The sequence below is a fragment of the Vombatus ursinus genome, unplaced genomic scaffold, assembly GCF_900497805.2.
Source record: "Vombatus ursinus unplaced genomic scaffold, bare-nosed wombat genome assembly UNPS02014935.1, whole genome shotgun sequence".
NCBI lineage: Eukaryota > Metazoa > Chordata > Mammalia > Diprotodontia > Vombatidae > Vombatus > Vombatus ursinus.
In genome coordinates this window covers 5,060,039-5,080,008 of record NW_020954713.1, presented here as the reverse complement: position 1 = coordinate 5,080,008, position 19,970 = coordinate 5,060,039, and the positions used below count along the sequence as shown (strand labels likewise).

Below are 19,970 nucleotides of genomic sequence, written 5' to 3'. Positions count from 1 at the left end.
ATAACCTGAGTTGTACAAATTGGACCTAGAAAGATGTATTTCTATATAGAAGAGATATTGCTCTGTACTCAACTGGTAATTTTGTCTATATACAGTCAGTGAAAATCATAAGATTTCAGCTTTTAAATGGACCTCAATAACCATATAATCCAACTCATACCTGAATAAAAATCACCTATAAAATATTCCTTTAAGATGGTTATACAGCTTTTGCTGTCTTAAGGGTAGCCTTCTTCCACATGATAGCTCTTCAGATATTTGAAAATGGGTATCATTTTGCCTCACACAGTCTCTTCTTCAAACTAAACATTCCCAGAACTTCCAGTCGATCATCATATAGCGTTAATTTAGAGACTTTCCACTATCCTGGTTTCTCTCTATTGAAAGCCTTTTATTTATCAGTGCCCTTTATAAATTGTGATAATCAGAACTGAACACAGTGGTGGAAATAACATTTGCAGTGTTCTGCCCACTATGCATCTCTTAATCCAGCCTAAGATATTAGGGGTTTTTTTGGTCTCATACTATTGACTGTGTATAGTATCTAGGAATAAGAAAATTGTAGTCCTGCTCAATTCTGTTTTTGTCAAACCTTATCCAGAGTATTTTGATCCATTCTGGACACTTCATTTTAGTTGGACATTAACAGAGCTGGTAGATATCCAGAGAAAGACCACCATATTGATCAAGGGCCTTATGTCATGCCAGATGAAGATTAGTTGAAAGAACTTCAAATGTTTTACCTAGTGAAGACTTACGGGAAAATATGATAGCTGTCTTCAAGTACATAGAGGAGTGTTATGTGGAAGAGTTGTCAGTGAGACATCCGATAAGACTGTTAGTGCTTGGCCCATAAAGGCAGGGGCAGATGTGGATTTCTATAAGGAATAATTTTGTCAACAGTGAGAGCTATCCAAAAAATGGAATGGATCATTGTAGGTTATCCCCTCTTGAAGGCCCTCAATAGTCAGGGTGATGTAGAGGGGATTCTTTCTCAAGTACAAGTTGAACCAGGTAGCCTCAGAGGTCTCTTCTATTTCAGTGATTCTCTAATGCCATGGTTCATTTGGAAGCTAAAGTCCACTAAAACATTGCCCTCCAGACTAAATCACCATGCCCCTGACACCTCTACATGCTTTCATACCTCAGAAGTGTCCTTCTTGCTACCCTCCCAGAACCTCCTTTGAAGTAGGGCACCCAGCCCTGTTATTTCTTCATTATTACCAGACTGCCCTTCAGACTTCTCCATCATTACCTATACAGGGTACCTTTCTCTCACTCCTCCCTTTTTTTTTTCCAGCTTCTTTGTATGTGTTGTCTTTCTATATTGAAATAAAGCTCTTCTGAGACAGTGACTCTCTCTTTGCTTGTATTTGTGTTCCCAGCACTTAGCACAGTGTTTGGAGCTTAATAAGTGCTGGTTGACCAACTAGAACTTTTTCAGATGAATTGCTGTGTAGCCACCTATACCTCATCTAATTGTGAAGTGTTTTTTTTTTTTTCAGCCAATTATAAGATTTTACATTATCTCTATTAACTATGATCTTACTAGAGTCAGTTCACTATTCTTACCTATGCTATTTACCTTATCTATTCGCATACCAATACTATCATGAAACCTATTGATGATGGGTTCATTGGCCAAAGGTGGATTATGAGAATTGGAGATTATGAAAGAGAGCACTTCTGACATGGGAAATAGCTAATACCAAGGCATAGAAACAAAAGATAGAATGCATGTGCAAAGAATAGTAGGAAGGACTAGTACAGATGGATCATAGATTGTATAGAGGAAAGTACAATGGAATAGGATTGGAAAGGTAGGGAGAGACCGAGTTGTCAGTAGCTTTAATTGCCAAACAAAGGACTTTTATATTTGGTCTTGGAGGTAGGTAGTAAGAGAGTCACTGGAATTTATTGAGCAAAGAGAGGACAAGGTTAGACCCATGCTTCAGAAAAATCAGTTTGGCATCTGAATGAAGGATGGCTGTCTCCCATTGCAGTGATTCTTCCCTCTGAGTGGAGGGCCTGAAGGTGGAGCACTTAACTCCTCCCAAACCTCTGCATCGTAGAGGACAGGAAGCTCACACTACTCTTCCATCTGGAGCTGCTTGGTTTCAAGTCTATAGAACAGGATGCCCCAATGCTGGGTACTCATCCCACTTCCTCCCTTTCCAGCTTCCTTTTGTGTGTAATCTTTGTCTTCCCTATTAGATTGTAAGTTCCCTGAAGGTAAGGGCTTCTTATTTGTATTCCCAGGCACTTGGCACAGTGCCTGGCACATAGTAGGCACTTAATTAATGTTTATTGAATTGAATTAGTTTGGCGTGGGAAGAGATTTGAATCAGAGAGGCCAGTTATGAAAGGCTGCTGTAATAGTCCAGGCCAGAGGGGACTGAGTGCCTGAACTAGAGTAAAGGTTGCATAAGTGGAGAGAGGAAGACATAGAAGAAAACAGAGCTGGAGGAAATTGTGAATGCACCATAAATTTATACTAGTTCATCTCAACTGAGACTTCAGTACGGCAAAGCAATCCTACTAATCCTCCCTGATTGATCCCCTTTCTCAATCACCACAGCAACTGTTCCATATCCTTTCTTCCTCCCATACTGCTTTTTCTCCTACCTTCTCTGCTGAAGACCTTGATTCATAATTTACGGGAAAAAAAAAATTTTTTTTTTCAGGCCATTAGCTGAGAGTTCTCTCCTCATCTCACATCCCTCTGACATTTCTTCCTTCACTCAGGGTCAGTCCCTCTACATGTGCCTTCAATGACCCCTTCCTCTTTTTCTTCTCCACCAGATTACCCCTACCATCACTCATCTTTAATCTTTCTTTATCTGCTGATTGCATTCCTGCTGCCCACAAGCACACACAAGTCTCTCCTGTCTTTAAAAAACCTTCACTAAGGGGCAGCTAGATGGCGCAGTGGATAGAGCACCGGCCCTGAAGTCAGGAGGACCTGAGTTCAAATTCGGCCTCAGACTAAACATTTGACACTTACTAGCTGTGTGACCTTGGGCAAGTCACTTAACCCCAATTGCCTTTAAAAAAAAAAAAACCCTTCACTAGATCCTACCATGTTTATCAGCCATCATCCTATGTCTGTCCTGCCTTTCTCAGCTAAATTTGAAACAATCATCTACATGAGCATCTCTTCATACTCTCCTCTCCCTTCTTCTAAACCTGAAACAACTTCTGACCATGAAGTCAACTGAAGGTACTTTCTCCCATTACTAGTAGCCTCTTAATTGCCAAATAGAATGAACTTTTTTTGATCCTTATAATTTTTTTACCTCTGCTACATTTGACATTGCTGACCACCTCCTCTTCTTGAATGCTTTCTCCTCCCTGGGATTTTTACTATTCTGTTCTCTTTTGATTTTCCTCCTACCTGTATGACCATTGCTTTTCAGTATCATTTGCTAGATCCAGGTCATGCCCACCAACTTTAGGTGTCTGATTTCTTTTTTTTTATTTTATTTTAGGTAATTGGGGTTAAATGACTTGCCCTGGGTCACACAGGTTGTAAGTGTCTGAGGCCAGATTTGAACTCAGGAAGACTCCTGACTCCAGGGCCAGTGCTCTGTCCACTGTGCCACCTAGCTGCTCCCTAGGTGTCTAATTTCATGACTCCGTCTTGAGCCCTCTTTTCTTAACTCCTTACTCTTTCGTTTGGTGTTCTCATCAGCCCTCTTGCTGTCTGTTATCAATTCTCTACAGAAGATGCCCGGATATTTATCCATCTCTAGTCTATCCTAGCTATAGTTTCATATTACCAAATATCTGTTGGACATTTTGAAAATAAAGATGAAAAGGTAAAAGATTGTGATCAGATAAAAGGAAACTGGGAGTTCTTGAACCTGGAAGCCAAACACTTGTGGCAAGATCAAGGGTACAGTCATCCTTGTGTGTATATGAGATCAAGTGGAGGAAATTGAGGAAGTTATCAACATGTATATTGAAGGCCTCTAGAATGAGGGAAGGAGTTGGAGTGGAGAGGAGAAGTATGAACTAGGCACTAAACTTACTGAGAAAGGTCAGTTAGATAACAGCTTACCAGAAACTGGTTTGGCTGATAAATATCGGACTATGGGTCTTAAAAGGTATAACTTATTCAGAAGGAATAGAAAAGTAAAGTATATGAATAGGCAGTTTTCAGATGCATAAATCAAAGCTATAGTCATATAAAGAAATGCTCTGAATCACTGTTATTTAGAGAAATGCAAATTAAAATGACTCTGAGGTGTCACCTCACATCTATCAGATTGGCTAATAAGATAGAAAAAGAAACATAAGTGTTGGAGGGGACGTCGTAAATTTGGGACACTAATGCACTGTTGGTAAAGTTGTGCACTAATCCAACTGTTCTGGAGAGCAATCAAACTGCAAACTTTGACCCAACAATACCACTTCTAGGTCTGTATCCCAAAGAAATCACAAAAAAAGGGGGGGGGGGAACGACCTATATGTACAAAAATATTTATAGCAGCTCTTTTTGTGGTGACAAAGAATTGGAAATTGAGGGGATGCCTATCAGTTGAGAAATGGCTAAACAAGTTGAGGTATGTGAATGTAATGGAATAGTATTGTCCTATAAAAAATGATGAGCAGGCGGGTTTCAGAAAAAAACTGGAAAGGCTTTGGTGAACTGTTGTGAAATGAAGTGAAGCAGGAGAACATTGTACACAGTATCAACAACATTGCGTAGTGATCAGGTGTGAAAGACTTAGTTCTTCTCATCAATACAGTGACCCAAGACAAGTCCAAAGGATTTATAATGTTAAATACCGTCCACATACAGAGAAAGAGCTGATGGAGTCTGAATGCAGATCAAAGTATATTATTTTTACTTTTTTTATTTTTTCGTGGTTTTTTCTTTTGGCCTGTGTCTTCTTTCACAACATGACTAATATATAGAAATATGTTTTACGTGATTGCACATATGTGACCTATATCAAATTGCTTACCATCTTAGGGAGGGTGAGAGAAAATTTGGAACTCAACATTTTTTTTAAATGAATCATAAAAATTGTCTTTACTTGTAATTGGGAAAAAAATACTATTTTATAAAAAGAATAGGAAAGGTAAAACACAAGGAAGGGAATAAAATAGCTTTTATCAAAATTATTAGGCCTTTGTCTTAATTGGGGACACAGTACTTATAGGGAAGTGGTGAGTAAATCTTGAAGCCAAGGAATGGTCATTAGAGCCATAGGGGAATTGATTGACATGCCCTTTACAGAAGCAGTATAGAATTGATTTGATTGCAGTTTCCATTGCAAAAAAGGGGAAAGAGAAGGAGTTTCATGACAACAGGGCAAGAGTTCAAAAGGTGAGTAGATTTATTGCCCCCTGAATGAGGTGCACACCACCTCCATATACAAGAAGTCTGAAATCCCTTAACTGTCCGTAATCTATTTGCTTTCTACCTTTCTCTCTGCCTTCTCATACCAAATCTTATTCTTCATCCACATTATGACCTCTAATCCCTCAGTCCATTAGTTCTTTACTAGGCCGTCACTCTATTACTATTCTACTTTTTTCCCCATCTTGACCTTTTGGTGACAGTCTACACTGTCCTCTTGAGTTCCTGGACCCCTTATCATATCACCAGTTTTGCTGTGCCAAGCCTCAGCCTTGAATCAGTCCCACCTTCTACCTTCACTCCTACACATAGGCCGCTGAACAAAAGTGGAAAAATTAATTGTGTCACCTACAAATTTATTTTACAAGACCTCAACTGAGCCCTCACTGCTTCAAGGCAATCCTACCCTACTTTTCTTATCAACTTACTCTCCTACTTTCCACCGTGGTTCTTCCAAACTTTTCATCTCTCCTTAAACCTCCCATGATGTCCCCTCTCCCCACCTTCTCAGCCAAGGACTTTGTCTCATATTTTACGGGAAAAAAAGAGGCCATTCACCAAGAGTTCCCTCATCTCTCCTTTATCACTCAGGTACCTTCTGCCCTTCTCTTCTCCTTCACTCCCATCCCACATAATGAGGTGGCCTTACTCCTTACCAAGGCTAACTCCTCTACGTGCACAAGTGATCTTATCCTGTTCCATCTCCTCCAACAGATTGCTTATTTTTTCATTCCCATTCTGACTTCCAATCTGCTGCCTACAGACATGCCCATATCTCCCCCATCCTCAAAAAAACCCTCACTTGAGCCTTCTATCCCCACTAACTATTCATCCTCTTGTCTCCTTTGTAGCTAAACTCCTCAAAAAAGCAGTCTACAATTAGAACTTCCATTTTCTTTCCTCTCACTCTCTTAACTACCCTTACAATCTAGCTTCCAACCTTATCGTTCCATCAAAACAGCTCTTTCCAAAGTTATGATGCTCTAATTGCCAAATCCAGTATCCTTTTCTCAGTTTTCTCTGACCTCCCTGCAGCTTTTGACATTGTCAATCACCTTCTCCTTAATACTGTCTTCCATCTAGGTTTTCAGGACACCCCTCTCTCCTGGTTGTCTTCCTATGTGACCACTCCTTCTCTGTCTCCTTTACTGGATAACTCATCTAGATCACACCCTCTAACCATAGTTGACCCACAGGGTCCTGTCATCAACTTCCCTTCTCTCTTCATGCTACTTCATGATTAATCAGCACCCATGGACTTAATTATCCTTTCTATGCTAATGATTGTCAGATCTCCTTATCCTGCCCTAACCTTCCTGCTGACCTTCAACTGCATTTCAGATTTTTTGAACTGAATGTCCAGTAGACATCTTAAACTCAATATGTTCAAAACTATACTGATTGTCCTTCCCTTTAAACCCTACCCCCTTCCAAACTTCCTGTATTGTCGAAGGCACCACCATTCTGTAATTCCCCAGGCTTGCAACTTATGCATATTCCAGTTTTTACCGTTCATTTAAAAAAAAAAGTTGAGTTCCAAATTTTCTCCCACCATGCCTAAGATGGTAAGAAATTTGATACAGGTTACGTATGTGCAACCACAAAGAACATATTTCTGTATTATTCATGTTGTAAAAGAAGACACAGGCCAAAAGAAAAGAACTATGAAAAATTAAAGAAATAATATACTTTGATCTACATTCAGACTCCATCAGTATTCCATCATATTCCTCAGTATCTCTTATCCCCTATATATAATCTGTTTTCAAGGCTTATCTGTTTCACCTTTGCATTATCTCTCAAGTAGGCCCCTTTTTCTCTTCTGATACTTGACACCGCCCTCACGTAGGTCTTCATTACCTCAAGTTTGGACTGTTGCAGTAGCCTGCTGGTGGGTCTCCCTGCCACAAGTCTCTCCCCACTCTAGTCCATCCTTTACATTCAGCAGCCAGACTGATTTTCATAAAGCTCAGATCCAGTGACATGCTCAATAAATTCCATTTGCTCCCTATCACCGCCAGAATCCAATGCTACATCCTGTTCTGCAATGAAGTCCTTCCTAACCTACCCTGCATGCATGCCCTTTCCCTTCTCCCCCCATCCCTCACTCCCCATAAACCTTTCCAGTAGTCTTATCCTTACATCCTAGTGACTTCATGCAGTGACACTGGCCTTCGGGCTGTTCTACAAGTAAGACACTTCATCTCTCAGCTCCAGGCATATTTTCTATCCATCCAGTGTTGGAAAGCTCTTCATGCTTATCTTTGCTTGCTGGCTTTCTTTAAGTCCCACCTAAAATCCACCTTATACAGGAAGCTTTTTCATATCCTTCTTAATTCTATTTCCTTCTCTCTAATTATTTCCTATTTATCCTGTATGTAGCTCATTTGCACATATTTGTTAGCTTGTTTTATTTACATTAGATTGTGAGTTGCTCAAGGGAAGTGACTGTCTTTTGCCTTTATTTGTATACCCAGTGCCTGTACATAGTAGGATAAATGTTTAATGACTGACAGATTAGCAGTGGAGGGGGAGGAATGATGGTCAAGGATGGACATCTGCTAGAGCTCTCTGCCAAAAAGAGTAGTTAATGGTTTCTTGGTAGTCTACCAAGAGAAGGAAAATGTAATTAATCATTAGTCTTCTGGAACCAAGACTGGTCATTGCAATTAACCAGATTTTCTGACTTTATGTTGTTGTTTTCATTTACATAATTGTCATAAAGTGATAGAGTTCACATGTAGAACATTGCATATCTTGTCAAATTTAGTTGCTGTGTTAGTTGATTTTGCCTAGCAGCTCAATTTTTCTTTGTTCTTGAAACAGGGGAGGAGTGGGAGTAGATATATTGGAAAAGAAGAGGCTTAAAGTCGGGGTAGTATCACTGTTCAGAGAGGATTGGGCTTTAATATAATGAATTGGATCAAATGAGACAAAACTTGTAAAGCACTTTGTAATCCTTAAAGTATTGTATAAATGTTGGCTTGTTATTGTTATCTTAATACTTTGAAAAAAAACAGACTTTTAAACTCTTATTTCTGTTTTCTCTGTTGAATGAGAACGTTCTTTCAGCTGAAAAGGATGAAACAAAAATGACTTATAGGGTGTTAGTAGGAGAGCACCTACTTGTCCTTGATGAGTTTGTCACCAGGCCTAGAGTAACTTTAGTACTTAAATACTTGTCAGAAAGCCATATTGTTATTATGAGATACCCATTGCGGACAAGGCAGAGTGTTAGGTATTGACAAAATTAGGCAAAGACAAAATAAAAAATAGCTGTCCTCACAGGACTTACATTCTACTAGAAAGGGATGCCCATGTGGGACACCAGGCCTTGATCATGGAAGTTCTCCAGAATTCATAAAGCTATCATCAAAATATATGCATAAGGACCTAAGAAGATAAGATATCCCCAATCTGGATTCTTTCTCCAGTAGTGAGATCACTGTTCAGCCATATCTTTTCAGCCTGTCTTCCCATCAGTCCCCATAGAGAACCTGTCCAGTGTACTGGAGGCCTTTCTTAACATTCCATAGGGAGTAGTATGGCATTTGGGTTTGTCCTCACTATTACTATTACCATTCAGCATCACCAGGTGACTTGTTTTTCTCATCCAGCATTGTTGCATGGCATATATCTTATACCACTTCCTATATGCAGGTCATCACTGATAATATGTCATAACTACTTTGGCCTACCATGTGTCTTTATCCAGTAACCTCTAGCTCCCTTATACTCTTGATTAAAGATTAGCTCTTCCATGATTTGAGGTCATATATAATAATATTGGTATTCAAAAGAAGGGTTCTTTTTACAGGGTACAGCTTGAGATGATAGAAAGCATTGCACAATTTCCTTAATGCAGCCAAGCCCTTTCTTTTCCACTTCAGTTCTGGACCCATTTCATTCTCCATCTGAAGTATTTGTCCATGGTACATGTCCAGGTAGACTGACTCACTGGATGGCCCATTTAGCTGCTGTTAGAGAGAAATAAGCATTCTTTGTCCATTTGTGGTTTCTTTTATTTTGTTTTGTTTTTCCCCTTTATAAATTGTTATACCAACATTTTTTGAGGGTCATGGATTCCATTAAAGCAATCCCATAGTATTCTGGAGGTTATACACTCATCACAGTGTCATGCACAAACAAGGTTGTTGATCTATGCAAACTGTTCCATGTGGACTCCACACAAGATGTCCTCCATGACAGAGACATCTCCCTCTTTAGGGATATAGCCGCAGATTCTTGTTCAAGCATTTAATAATTTATTCATTTTTAGTTTTCAACATTCACTTCCATAAGATTTTGAGTTTTAAATTTTCTCCCCCTCCCTAAGACAGCTTGCAGTCTGATATAGGCTCGACTTATATATTCATATTAAATATTTTCACATTAGTCATGATGTAAAGAAGAAATAGAACTCATGGGAAGAACCACAAGAAAGAGGAAACAAAAACAAAACAACAAAAGAAAAGGAGAACAAATAGTATATTTCCATCTGCATTCAGACTCCACAGTTCTTTCTCCTGGATGCGGATAGCATTTTCCATCATGTGTCTTTTGGAGTTGTCTAAGATCTTTGCGTTGCTGAGAAGAGCCAAGTCTATCAAAGTCAGTCATCGCACAATGTGGCTGTTACTGTGTACAGTGTTCTCCTCGTTCTGCTCATTTCACTCAGCATCAGTTCATATAAGTCTTTCCAGGTTTTTAAACAACATATTGTAGGATTATGGTTCTTAATCCACTCTGCTACCCAATTCCATTTTATGGGAGAGTTCATCCCATTCGCATTCACGTCATTATGATGACTGTGTCTTTTTCTCCATCCTGTTTTTTCCCCATTTATGCTTTTCTCCCTCCTTTCTCCCTTTCTCTCCTCACTAGAGTTCTGCTTTTGACCACAGCCTCCCTCAGTCTATCCTCCATTTTCTTTCCCCTTTCCCCTCCTACTTCCTATGGGGTAAGTTAGATTTCTGTACCTTACTGATTGTGTTATTCCCTCTTTGAGCCAAATCTGATGAGAGTAAAAGTTCAAACAATGCTTCTTTCCCTCTACTATATTACATCTTTGTGCCTTTTCATGTAATATAATTTACCCTTGCTTGCCTCCTCCTTTCTTCTTCTCCCAGAACAATCCCTTTTCACTACTTAGATTTTTTTATCATCAGATCAAAGTCATCGTATACCCATGCCCTCTATGTATAACCCTTTTAAATGTTGTAATAATGGATACCCCTTTTAAATGTAATAACAATATAGTTCTCAAGAGTTACAAGTATCATCTTCCCTTGTAGGGATGTAAGTCTTGTATTTGAAGATCAGATTTTCTGTTGAGCTCTGGACTTCTCATCAAGAAGGTTTGGAAGTCCCCTATTTTGTTGAATATCCATCTCCTCCCCTGAAAGATTATGCTCAGTTTCGCGGGTCCTTGGTTATAATCTAAGCTCCTTTGCCTTATGGAATATTGTATTCCACGCCCTCCGATCTTTTAATGTAGAAGCTGCAAGGTCCTGCATAATCCTGACTGTGGTTCCGTGGTATTTAAATTGTTTCTTTCTAACTGCTGGCAGTATTTTCTCCTTGACCTGGTAGTTTTGTAATTTAGCTACAATATTCCTTGGTATTTTCGAATTTGGATCTTTTTCAGGAGGTGATCAGTGGATTCTTTTGATGACTATTTTACCTTCTGGTTCTAGGACCTCAGGGCATTTTTCCTTGATGATTTCCTAAAAGGTGCTGTCCAGGCTCTTTTTTTCATCATGGTTTTCAGGTAGACCAATAATTTTTAAATTGTCTCTCCTGGATCTGTTTTCCAGTCAGTTGTTTTTACCAATGAGGTATTTTACGTTTTCTTCTATTTTTTCATTCTTTTGTTTCTGTTTGACTGATTCTCAGTATCTCATAGAGTCATTAGCTTCCACTTGACCAATTCTAATTTTTAACGAATTGTTTTCCTTCTATTAGATTTTGTACCTCCTTTTCCATTTGACCTATTTTACTTTTTAAGATGTTCTCTTCAGTGAGTTTTTGTGCCTCTTTTTCCATTTGGCCAATTTTACTTTTTAAGGAGTTGATGTCTTCAGTGTACTTTTTCCATTTGGCCAATTGTATTTTTTAAGGACTTGTTTTCTGCAGTCAGTTTTTGTCCTTCTTTTTCCAAGCTGTTGACTTATTTCTGCTTTCTGCTCATGATGTTTGCCTGTTTCCTGGCTTTTAAAGTTGGGCTCTCCTGCTGGAGCACAGGAGGCCTGGGACCTGGTCACTGACTTTGTGTGCTGGGGCCTTATGTACTGGCAGTTGGAGGCTGTAGGGTTCCAGCAGTTTACCTGGTGCTGAGCTGGGGTCAGCAGCAATGGAGTTCTTGGGGTGGGGGTAGGGAGTCTGACCCCTGGAGAACGCCTGCTCACCCAGACTTCTTTAAAGCACTCAAATGTTTGACTGCTGGAGGAAGTCTGCCAGCCTAGAGTTGTGCTAAAGCACTGGGAGATTTGGCTGCTGGAGAACGCAGGCACACATGGTGGTTTTCTGAGGTGGTGTTTAGCAGTTCCTCTGCCTGTACTGGGGCGGGGGGTGCCGTCCTGGTGTTGGCACTTGCCCACTGCACCACCCTTGGGTTCAGGATCTCTCCGTGGTTTGCTGAGGTGGGGCTTGGTGAGATGCTTCCCATCCTGTACTGCTACCCCTCCTGCAGAGTGAGAGGAGCCTTTCCTGTTAATCTGCCAGGCTTCCTGGGCTACAGGACTGCTGTACCCTATCTTTCTGCTGTTTCAGGGTTTTTCCTGGGGTGATATTTTCTAGGCTTTCAGAGTTCAGTAAGGGAGGGTGAGAGTGACTTACTTCTTATTCCAGCATTTCTGCTTCCAGAAGTGAATGGCAGACCTCTTGTGGAAGGGGAATGATATAAAGAATTACAGTGGGATCTTTTTTCTCTATACCTTTATTTTAATTATGGGACTACAAATGTACTTACTTACTACTTAGATTTTTTTATCATCACATCAGAAAGCCTGTGAAAAGCCTGCTTGTTCTCATATTTTCATCAAGTATACCCTTGTAAAATGTATGTAGGCATTACAATAAAGATTCTATAAAAATGAGAAAATAGCCATATTGGCCAGTGGTTACTGATATCCTTTCATTGCATCTTTTCCTGTAATAATACTGCCTTTTTTCCCCCAGTCATGCAGTATCTTGTATCATGAAAGTTGATCCCTCCATGCTTTCAAAATTTTGTCCCTTCCAACACCAATTCTTCTATATATAATTGGTCTGTTCCAGTTGCTCTTCCTAAATTCGTAAGTACTATTTAGGCTTTACATAACACATCAGGGAATGAGGTGTTAAAATCAAAATGTTCAGCTTTCCTATGTGATGAAAATAGATCACTATATCACTGGTAGATGTGTTTAATTTGTTAATTTTTTTAACCTTTTTGTTGTTCACTTCCCAATTTCATCTATAAATGCTTTTCATATGATTTTTGTATACTTAGGTATTGTGCCAAGCTTTCTGCAGACGCATTTTCTCCTATACCATACTTCTGTTTTATCAGCTGATGCTCTTCTAATCTTCCACCAACTTCCTAACATTTTGAAAATGTATGTATAGTCCAAACTAGTGTTGACCTTAATATGTCTCTCTCTTCTACAGAGAGAGAACAGGATGCCAGAGGATGTTTCTAGTCTCTTTTGGCCTACTTGTTGTGTCAACTGCTTTCCTTTACACCAGTTTATATTTTTATAGCAGTGGTGACAGCATCAATTTCTTTTCCAGTATGAGGGAGAGAGAATGTCAGTCGCATGTTTGAAGATGTCAGGTTAAAGCTGTTATAATTATTTCTCACGATGTTGTCTTCTCATTTTTGTCTTTAATTCTAGCTTGCTGTTGATTTTGATTTGTATTATAACTAATCAGTAGTCTCACTGTACACAAACATCTAATTCAGTAGTAATTCCCATGTGGGTAGTTGAATTCTTTCTTTTTCCATCTCTTCAGGATAAAGTCAGTTTCATTTTTGTTGATATTTGGTGCTTGCCATGTCTAGTACCTTCGCAGTCTCTTCTGAGAAAAAGTCAATAAACATTTATTAAGCTCCTACTGTGTGCCAGGCACTGTGCCAAGCTCTGGAAGCACTCTCTGGAATAAAGGGTTCTCTGTTCTGTACAGGCAAGAGGAATCTTAAGTTGTCTATAAGTCTTTGGTTTTTTTCATTTCTTAATTCTAAACGAGCTTTCCCAACGTGATTTTCACCACTCTGCCTTCATTCTCTGCAACAGATGTTGGTATACAAGTTCCCTTTTGTTTATTAGATTAAATAAAGCATTTATTAAATGCCTCCTCCATCTAAAGTATTCTTTTAGCCACTGGGGTTACCAAATCAAAACAAAACAGACACTTTAAAAAAAAAAACAAAACATGAATTTTACTGGAGAAATACAACATCTTTGTAAAGAAAAGATATTCACAAATGGATTTCATTGATTAGGAAATGCAACCGGGATGACTAGAAAAAGTAGCATTTGAGCTGTGCTCGGGAAGACAAGTAAATACTGCATATCATTACAACTTGGTTTTGGGATATGGGTCACTAATAGCAACAGGATTAGGAAAGGTTTCTTCAAGGGAGCTCGAGTCAAAGAGGACGAGAGAGAGTGTATCAGTGATAGGGAAAGAAGAGCCTTTGCAACCAGACAGGAATGGGAGACGGACTGTTGGGATGGAACACTGCAGGTCAGTCAGTCTGGTTGGAGCACAACCTTACAAAGTCCTTACAAAGGAACAGCAAGAGATCTGGGAACGCAGACCAAGGCCAGCCTGGGAGAGGAGCTGTGACCCTCACTGTTATGGTGTGCATATTGGACAGCTCGTTTCTCTCTTTGATTTCTGAGGAAGGATATGTGTACCCAATAGTACAATTGCAGGGCCAATAGGTATGAACTATTGAGTCATTTCTTTTGCAGAATTCCAAGTTTAAGTACCAAGTAGATGGACTGGTTCACAGTTCCACCAGTGCTGTATTAGCATCCTTGTCACTGCTGCATTGTTGACTGTTTCCATTTTTAGTAACTTTTGCCAGTTTATATGGTATGAGATGAAAGTAGCAGAACAGATGGAATGCTGGGCCTGGAGCCGGGATGACCTGAGTTCATATCCAGCCTTAAACATTGACTAGCTGTGTGACCCTGAGCAAGTCACTTCACCTGTCTGCCTCAGTTTCCTCATCTGTAAAATGGGTATAATAATTGCACCTACCTCACAGGTTGCTGTGAAGATCAAATGAGATGATATGTGCGAAGTGCTTACCACAGTGCCTGGCACATAGTATGTTCTATACAAATCATTATGATTATTAGCATATTTATTAATGATAGCTAGTAGTAGTGGTAGAACAGCAACAACAACAATTTTAGAGGTTCTGAGCATATTTTCACGTGGTCATTTATAGTTTATAATTTGTCTTTTGACAGTTATTCATATCCTTTGATCACTTATCTATTGTAGAATGGCCTTACATTATATTTTTGTGTCAGTTATCCATATTGTTCAGATGTCAGACTTTTATTGGTGAGATTATATATATAGACATAGATGTATCAAACTCAGTCACAGTAACTGAACAGCACTAGGAGAGTGATTTTGGCTCTAGGGGAAATGTAACCATTTAGATAAATAGTAGAAGTAGTTTTTATGTAAAAGAATTTGCTCTTGAACATTTTTGAAATACTTTTCACACATAAAATCCAAAAAGAAAGGACAATTTATAATTGAATTAGAAAACAGAAAGAGCCAAAGCAAAATGCATGCAATAACTTCTTTATATGATGTTTGCCATAAATAAGTGTTGATTCCCAAATCAGTTGACCAGTTTGGCACCATTTGCTACTGCTGCCTCTACAAAATGAGATTTTCTGATTTTTCTTCAGTGCTCTTTCTTTTGCAGAAGAGTAATGATAATCTACTCTTTAGCCTTGTTATCAAGTCCCTACCTGCGAGTAATAAGTATGGATAAAAGATAGAACAGGTTACATCTTAGGGAGCCTAAGTCTTTGGTGTTGACTGTGGTTCCTAGTATTCTAGTTGAGGAAAAAAAGACTTGGATTTAGAATTGCTTCCTCACTTTAACTTGACATTTTCAGAGGACATTGTTTTCCTCCTTTTAATACTGAATGTTTACTGTTGATTATTGAGAAGGTTTTTTAGGCTTCCATGTTGTGGGCTTTCAAAGACCAGCATTGTTTAAAGAGAATGTAATACTACAAATAGTAAAGGGTTAATTTCAGGTCAGATGTTATACCTTGCAAAAGATTTAGTCTCTTAAATTATTGATCCCAGAAGATATAGTTTTAATGTAAATACCATGACTAGTCTAAAATACTATAAACTGAATAATCTGTATAAATTTGATAATATTGTAGTCTGTATAAATACTGTTCTTTAGTGTTTTCTTTTTTATCTCTGTGTGTGTAAGGTGATGATTCTTGGCCTTCAAAATGCTTCTTTTGTTATTTCAGAGTATATGCTATAGCTCAGCATTGTCACTTTAATGAACTGGTGCTATATTTCGAAGAGCTGTGTTGTTAAAATGTTCTACAATACTGTATCCTACAAATCACTTGATTGATTTTAATAAATATATAGTAAATGACATCAGATGCCAATGCTGTGTACTAGGTACTGAAGACACAAAAGTAAAAAACTGCAGTTCTTGCCCTCAGCAACCAATAAAACAGATGCTGATAGCAGCTTTTATAATTTTTATTTATAATCTGAAATATATAAAATTAAATATAATAATATATAGTATATACAATATATTATAAATAATTATATTTATAATCTAACTGGGGGGAGGAGGAGAAGCGAACCAAGAAACTGTTTTATGAACCATACTATGAATAGAGTTATAGGAGAGGTTGAGCAGTGTTTGGAGAGATTCCAAGTAAGAAGAGTCATTTCTCTGTATGGGGATCAAGATTTCTTAAAGGAGGTACATCTGAGTTAGGTTTTGAAGAAAGAAAATTATTTTAAATAAGCGCATTCTGAAGTTGGCTGTGTTTGGAGCTTATTTAAATTTTCTCTTTACTACAGTTGGTTATATAATAATCCTCTGACTTGGTGTTTGGGGATTTTTTTTTTAATAACCCATCATAAATAGCAACAGCCATTTTTAATGGATTATGTTTTGTTTTGTTTTGTTTTGTTGTTGGTGAGGCAGTTGGGGTTCAGTGACTTGTCCAGGATCACACAGCTAGAGTGTTATGTGTCTGAGGCAAGATTTGAACTCAGGTCCTCCTGACTCCAGGGCCAGTGCTCTGTCCACTGCACCACCTAGCTGCCCCAATTATGTTATAATATTTATCAAGACTAACCACTTTTAGCTCTTGAAACTTGTATGTTTAAGTATGTAAATAATTAGTCTAGAAATTGTAGAAAAACATTTCTTAGAACTAAACTGTGGGACTTCAAATTTTTTACTGAGTTCATTTTTCAAAGTACTAGTGGGTAGTGGGACAGAGGGTAAGGTGAGAAGGGAAAGACATGAGAGAAGGATTCTTGGGGAATGATTAAAAAAAGAAACTGATAAATTATCCCGAGTTCTAGAAATTCTTGGTAGAATTTTTGCTATCATGAAGCTTCATTGCTCTGTTGCAAAAAGCTTGCATAGATATACTTCTACTAAAAAGGTTATTAGGTAGTGACTATCTGGTAGAAAAATAAGACTGGTGATGTACCTTCCTACAGACTTTTTCTTTTGAAGTAGATAATCAGTCCAGTGAAAATTTTTTAACTCTTTTTGCTGGAATCTTAACAAAACATTTAAAATTTTCATCGTTTCTTTGTAGCTTCATTTGCTCCAATAAGCTTTGCTATCAAGGCCAAAGAAAATGATCTGCTTCCCCTGGAAAAAAACCGTGTTAAGCTAGATGATGACAGTGATGATGATGATGAAGAAGGCAAGGAAGGCCAAGAGAGCTCTAGTAGTTCTGCAAACCCTAACCCAGCACTTGTCACACCCTGCGTAGTTGTTGAGGAGAAAAAGCCTCAACTTACCCAGGAGGAGCTGGAAGCCAAGCAAGGTAGGTAGATGAATATTTAACTCCTTGGAAAAATGAGAATTACATATGTGTGAGGTAAATTGAAAATAGCTATTTGCCATGATAAAGCCTAGGAGTCTTAGAAGATAAAACTATCAGAAATGTTCCTGGTTTCTCCTTATGGATTTTTTTTTTCAACTAGAAGTTGTATGCATTTATAAACACATTTTCAAAGTTCTATGTAATTTTTGCCTACAGCTCCTCAGTTAAGTATAGTCTTTGTTCCCTTCAGTATTTTGTTTTGAAATTAGTCAGATTAGCATCCCTAAAGTATAGCAAGTTAATATGTCTTGAAAAGAGCTCTAATGGACAAAGCATTTTTTGATTTTAATTGCCATTGTGAAATGAAACCTTCAGGCTTTTTTCCCAAGTTGTATCTTTGTTCCAAAATACGATTTATCTTTATGAGTTGTCTTACTGCAAAACAATTCATTCCTAACAGCTACACAGTATAGAAAATGTTGCTCCCTAGCAGGTCACTACTAAGGACAACTTTTTGTGGGACATTACTTAGTATTCACAGTTCAATTTAAAGAAGTTTAGGGAAAAAATTGAGCAAAATTTAAAAGCTTAGCAAATCCAGGTATGCTTGAGGTCCAAAATTAGTTAATTCATTTTTTATTTTTAAGTGAAAAACATCAGTATGTGACTTTTATAGTTTTTTTTCCTGTATTTAGGTTAGTGGAGCAAATGACATTTGTAAAAACGGGATTTCTACCGTGTTAATTTACTATCAGGATTTTATTTTAAACTCTTTCCTCATGAATTTTACCCCAAAAATGTGAGGTCATGTACCTTTACAAGTGTTTATATAAGATAAACAAGGTATTGAATCATTTGGAACAAAATACTTCTTATAGGATAATAGTTGACTAGTTATGAGCATGGTATAATGAAAGTCATTCTGAACTTGATTCTTCAATTTGTAGCTATTTGTACTGTATGGAATTGTTCTAAAATGCTTTTATCATTTCTAAATTTGGGGTACAAAATGTCAAAAACATAAACTTAGAAACATTCAAAAAATGATTTAATTTTAAGTTAATGATTAATTTTTACATAATAGAAAATAGAAAGGCAGCTAGGTGGTACAGTGGATATAGCTCTGGGCCTGGAGTCAGGAAGGCCTGACTACAAATCCTGCCTCAGTTACCAGCTGTGTGACCCTGGGCAAGTTACTTAACTTTTCTGTGCCTTGGTTTCCTCATCTGTAAAATGCAGATGATAATAATACCTTTCCCAGGGTTTTTGTGAGGATCAAATGAGATAATATTTATGTAAAGAGCTACATAAATGCCAGATATTATTATTAGAAGTGGTATGTGGAGTATTTGGGGAGCCAAGATGGTGGATTAGAGGAAATCCAGTTGAACTTTTGCAACATTTCCCTTAAAATAGTGCCTCAAATCACATATTAGAGTGGCAGAGTCAACAAAAGATCAGGATGAGACATTTTTCCAGCCTAAGTAGGTCAGCAGGAGAAGTTTGTGACACTAAGATAGAAGGCTGTCTGGCGTCCATGCATATGGTGGCAACAACAGCGGCAGCTTCAGGAGCTCTCAGCCCAGAGACAGGAAGGGGTTCAGACATCTGATGAGAAAGATATTACAGAGGACTCCTTGCTGGCACTGATTAGCAACTCTATTGACCATACACACTTCTGAATCTCAGTTCCAGGGCAGATAGGAGCACTGGGGGCTCTGTCCTAAGGCAACCAGGGACGTTGGTCGCAATGCCAAGGCAAAGAGAGCACTAGCCACTTGTGGCTGAAGGGGACCAGGAACCCTTCCCGGATAAAAACCACAGTGCAGACCAGGAAAGCAGTAACTGTACTTCTCCCAGGATCACACCACCTTGAAAGTAACAAAAGCTTGCAGACCCCCAGAACCTTAGGATAGTTAAAGCCCAACTTTAACATAAAGTTCAAACTCAAGAAATAGCCTGGGAAAATGAGCAAGCAAAAAACAAGACGAATTTGATCATAAAAGGCTACTATGGTAGCAGGGAGGGCCAATGCATAAACTCAGAAGACAGCAACAATGTGAAAACAGCTATAAACAAAGCCTCAAAGAAAAATGCTTTTTTTTTTTAAGTTTTGAGTTCCAACTTCTGTCCCTCCCTCCCTTCCCTCCCTGAGGTGCATCAGTTTATCAAGCTGATACAAGTTATACATATGTGATCATGTAAAATATTACCATATTGTTCATTTTATAGAAGAAGACTTTCAAAGAAAAAATGCTATTTGGACCCAAACCCAATAAGAATTCCTGGAAGTGGTAGAGGAAAAATTGGGAAAAGAAATGAGAGTGATGCAAGGAAATTATAAAATGAGAATTAATAGCTTGGTAAAAGAGGCAGCTAGGTGGTGCAGTAGATAGAGCACTGGCCCTGAAGGCAGGAGGACCTGAGTTCAAATCTGGCCTGAGACCAAGCACTTGACACTTACTAGCTGTGTGACCCTGGGCAAGTCACTTAACCCCAGTTGCCTTTAAAAAAAAAAAAGGCAC

General features: G+C 38.4%; 1 protein-coding gene across 3 annotated transcripts in view; it reads left to right on the top strand.

The window, feature by feature from the left end:
* SFSWAP (splicing factor SWAP) overlaps positions 1-19,970 on the top strand; it is a 117,937-nt gene that overhangs the window by 58,302 nt on the left and 39,665 nt on the right. For all 3 annotated transcript variants that reach the window (XM_027844197.1, XM_027844196.1, XM_027844198.1), the window contains one exon: positions 17,212-17,445. In XM_027844197.1, coding sequence (XP_027699998.1) covers positions 17,212-17,445 — 234 coding nt within the window. The remainder of the gene's footprint in view (positions 1-17,211; positions 17,446-19,970) is intronic.